Source organism: Oncorhynchus kisutch, linkage group LG19 (assembly GCF_002021735.2).
Source record: "Oncorhynchus kisutch isolate 150728-3 linkage group LG19, Okis_V2, whole genome shotgun sequence".
Classification (NCBI taxonomy): domain Eukaryota; kingdom Metazoa; phylum Chordata; class Actinopteri; order Salmoniformes; family Salmonidae; genus Oncorhynchus; species Oncorhynchus kisutch.
In genome coordinates, this window is record NC_034192.2 from 61,249,197 (window position 1) to 61,253,593 (window position 4,397).

General features: G+C 42.5%; 1 protein-coding gene across 1 annotated transcript in view; it reads left to right on the top strand.

Moving 5' to 3' along the window:
- Window positions 1–4,018, top strand: part of LOC109865041 (uncharacterized) — a 61,548-nt gene extending 57,530 nt beyond the window's left edge. Inside the window, exons 2-3 of the mRNA XM_031797588.1 lie at window positions 1,118–1,169; window positions 2,138–4,018. Of these exons, the coding sequence (XP_031653448.1) occupies window positions 1,118–1,169; window positions 2,138–2,422 (337 nt within the window). The 3' untranslated portion in view covers window positions 2,423–4,018. The remainder of the gene's footprint in view (window positions 1–1,117; window positions 1,170–2,137) is intronic.
- The last annotated feature ends 379 nt before the right edge of the window (window positions 4,019–4,397 follow it).

The following is a 4,397-nucleotide window of genomic DNA, read 5'->3' on the forward strand; positions in this document are numbered from 1 at the left end:
TGTTTGTATGAGTTCAGTAAGGGGGCAGAGGGGAAATCATGCCATAAGGCGTATTTGCATAAATTATCCCACGCGTCAGATGACGTCAGGACACAGTTCGGTTATAAGCGCCGCGGGTTGCAGAAATAGACACATTCGCTGAAACATAACGTGGCTCACATCACTGGCATTAACCTACCGCACTATACTCAACTCACCACAGAAGCAACCGAATCGAGTCAGTCGAGTGATTTAAGCTGAATACAGTAACCTAGAATTGTATCTAGATAGGTAGATTTATCTACTCAACCAATCGCAAACGTGGCGAGAAGCATTATCCAAACGAGTCTGCTGCTAAACTTGAGTACGGAGATCTTCAAAACGCCAATGGAGGTTGCTGTCTATCAGTTGCATAACTTCAGCATCTCCTTCTTCTCCTCGTTAGTAGGAGGAGATGTGGTGTCTGTAAAACTTGACAACAGGTAAATAGAAAAACCCGCTCTGGATTTTGTGTGTTATTGATGTGTCATTTGTGCGTTATATATTTCATTCAAATATTTCATCTAAATTGTTATAATTCGACATAGTCATGTTTCTTCCTTTACAACTAGATTAAGCAAAGTATGGTTATGCTGGTATCCGTTATGATATAATTGTAAATACCGTATTATACATGTCTTCTGCTGTGCAGACTTTGAGTAATGCAATTTGACTCCAACCCGCCGCGTGTCTCCTACGGGTGCATTTTCAAACGCATAAAAGTGGAGTATCTTGAAACAATATCGATACAATGTAATCAATTTCATGTCATAGTTTGCAGCGCGCAACAATGTATCTAGCTTGGTTGCAACAAAAAGAAGCCTGAATTGTAGGACAGTGGTAGCAGGGCCAGCAGGCATGCTGGTTTTTCATACACATGCCCAATCTCAAATAGACACAAATTAAATCAACTTTTGTGATGATGGCATTACGTGGCAATTGAATCTCAAAAGACTCAAAATAAGTTATCCTGGTGCCAGCATCTGTACGAGAACATCATAACCTGCCGGTACTTACTAGGACCCCAGTTTGTTCCTTCTGATCCAATGCTCTGATTTGATATGTTGACTTATGGCTTCTCTTCTTCTCTCCTCCACAGTGCCTCGGGTGCTAGCGTTGTTGCCATTGACAACAAGATAGAACAGGCAATGGTATGTATATCAGCAACAGGATTATACACTTTATCGTTCATATCATCACTCATAGTAGCCCAGTAATGCTATTCCATATCCCACCACATTCATGCACTTTGCCCATAGTCACCATTTTCTGTATGTTGATAATCATAGTAGACTAGGCTTCAGTCTAGTACTAGTATACTTGTAGTACCGCAGAAGCATGGTAGTCTGTATGTGCCTGCAGCTTCCAGTGGCTACAGTACTGCATGTTCAATACGTGTGATGTGGCATGGGACTGTGTTCTGTCTCCTGCATTCTGAGTCAGACAGGGAGGAAGCTATAGATGTGCACAACAGCACTCAAGACTATATTACCTATTTAGTTTACAGCTCAGCTTTTAAACCTTAATCCTGGTCATATGGGTACAAGTCTCTGTAACCACATGGCCTGTTACTACATGTTACTACCTGTTACTACATGTTACTACATGTTACTAACAAGTTACTACCTGTTACTACATGTTACTACATGTTACTAACAAGTTACTACATGTTACTACATGTTACTAACAAGTTACTACATGTTACTACATGTTACTAACAAGTTACTACCTGTTACTACATGTTACTACATGTTACTACCTGTTACTACATGTTACTACATGTTACTACATGTTAATACAAGTTACTACATGTTACTAACAAGTTACTACATGTTACTACATGTTACTACATGTTACTACATGTTACTAACAAGTTACTACATGTTACTAACAAGTTACTACCTGTTACTACATGTTAATACATGTTACTACATGTTACTACAACTTACTACATGTTACTACAAGTGTTTGTAAGGCACGGTAGGTTAAGCTTAATCTATGCGTCACCTTACATGGATAGATTAGTGGTCGGTTTGTATGAGTTGCACGAACTCTCTCTCTCTCTCGCTCTAAACAGACGTCTCTAACTGTAGATCTCATTCCTTCTCTCCTATCTTAGGATCTGGTGAAGAACCACCTGATGTATGCAGTCAGGGAGGAAGTGGAGATCCTCAAGGAGCAGATCAGAGAGCTGGCTGAGAAGAACAACCAGCTAGAACGTGAGAACAGCCTTCTGAAGAACCTGGCCAGTCCAGAACAGATGGAGAGCTTCCGCGAACGGGTTCCGTCCGACTCAGACGCTCTGGTCCCCCTGCGGCTGGACAACCAGTACCAGCAGCAGGCCCAGATGGGACTCCATAACCCTGACCAGTCCTGCCACATCAGCGCTGGCTCTGCTGTATAGGTGGCTCTGCCTTGGACCTCCAATTGTAAACTGATCGTCGCCGCCAACTTCAGTGAAGCTGTCTGTAACAGATGATGAAACACACAATTGATGAAAAGCACACGAAAAGACGCTCTAACTAGCGGCTATAGGCTGAAGCTATACGCTAAGATAAGCCCGTCCTACGACATCTAGACTCTTTCTCTTTAGACAAAAGCGCTAAACGAGAGGGCTCACATGTAGCCAGCCGGAGAACGCTTGCAGTGGGACAGAGGTGAGGCTCCTGCCTTCTGGGGCCAGGAGGGCCAACCCTTCAGCCATTCTCTACCACCCCTGCTACAGAGGGGGGAGAGGGCTAAGAGACGGGGCTGGCCCGGGGATCTGATCCTGGGGATGCCTCTCCATACCTCTCCTGGTCCAGCCAAGGAAAAAGGAAATATTTTCTCAAGATAGATGGCCCTCCAGTCTCCACTAGATCCCCCCCCATTTGACTAGGCAAGTCAGTTAAGAACAAATTCTTATTTACAATGACGGCCTATCAGGGAACAGTGGGTTAGCTCCCTTGTTCAGGAGCAGAACGACAGATTTTTTGACCTTGTCAGCTCGGGGATTTGATCCAGCAACCTCCCAGTTACTGGCCTAACGCTCTAACCACTAGGCTACCTGCTACCTGAAATCCATGTGGAGTTCTTCTAACTGCTGATAGTACAAGCTCTGAGTAGTTAGAAAATATCTCAACCATCTTGTGACTGTTTCCACCTGACACCATCTACTGATATTCTCTGTCAATATTCTTTAAGAAGAAGCAACGTGTCTTTAGGAAACCAAACCGGAGCTCCAGTTGAACTAGTAGAGGAGATGGAGGATCTAGGAGATGCTGGACTGTTGCTGGGACAGAGAGGCCTGTTGCTTCTCTATCTCAACCTCTCTGGTGATAGGAGATGCTGGACTGTTGCTGGGACAGAGAGGCCTGTTGCTTCTCTATCTCAACCTCGCTGGTGATAACTGATTACCATAATCATGATTCAGAACATCATTACTTGTATTCTTTGCAGTTGGGGTGTGCTGCTTTTTGGAGAAAATCCTGCTATTTCACATTTGTTTTGTGATTCTGAACAAAATGGAATACTTGTTAGTAAGAGCATTGTAACTGTTCAGTTAAATGATTTATTATGGGGATGGAAGTATCTACTACCCAGTATGCCTAGCTCTGTACATTTTACTAACATGTTCAGAGTAGTGGGCTAGAGATGAATTTGAGCAGCTGATTTTTTCTCTAAAGGCTGTGAATGCGATCCTGACCTAGCAGACATGTTCTGCGTGTTCAGATGCCAACCTCAACTTGAATCAATGGCATAACTCTAGTGCCTATCTCCAGAAGAGGAATACCACAGTTCCACAATGGACGTTTGTGTTTTCTAACTACCAAAGACTTTGTCTCATTCCTACTCCAAACGAAACCAAGCAACCTGGACCATGTGTACATCGTTCACAGAGAGAACTCTTTGTTAGCGTGTGTTTTTGTTTTGATAAACATTGGTTATTGTTGATGTATTGTGTCCATGAAGGATGCAAAATGTCCATTTGCAATAAACCTTCTGTTTACACTAAACGACATGTTGGTTCCCTGTCCGTTGTTCTTACTCAAGGGGTATTGCAATCTACATGGAGAGTAACAAGAATATATATAATTAACTATTTAGCACACATTGACCACTCGCAACAACAGCTCATGTTGTTCAGAGCTTCAAGACCCACTGCTATTGGGTTTAAGTTCTCTAAGATCTGAGACGTAAATGATGCAAAAGGAAAGGATTTATACATCGGCCTACATGTTGAAGCTCAATGATGTTTTTGCAAGAAAACATTGGACATCTAACCAATGATAATTTAGGAGCTAAATGTAGCTTACTTGTGTAGGTCAAATGAAAATCTACAACATATTATTCAATCTTTGTCCAAAGCAGCACATCTGAACTTTTCAAACAACTAGGTA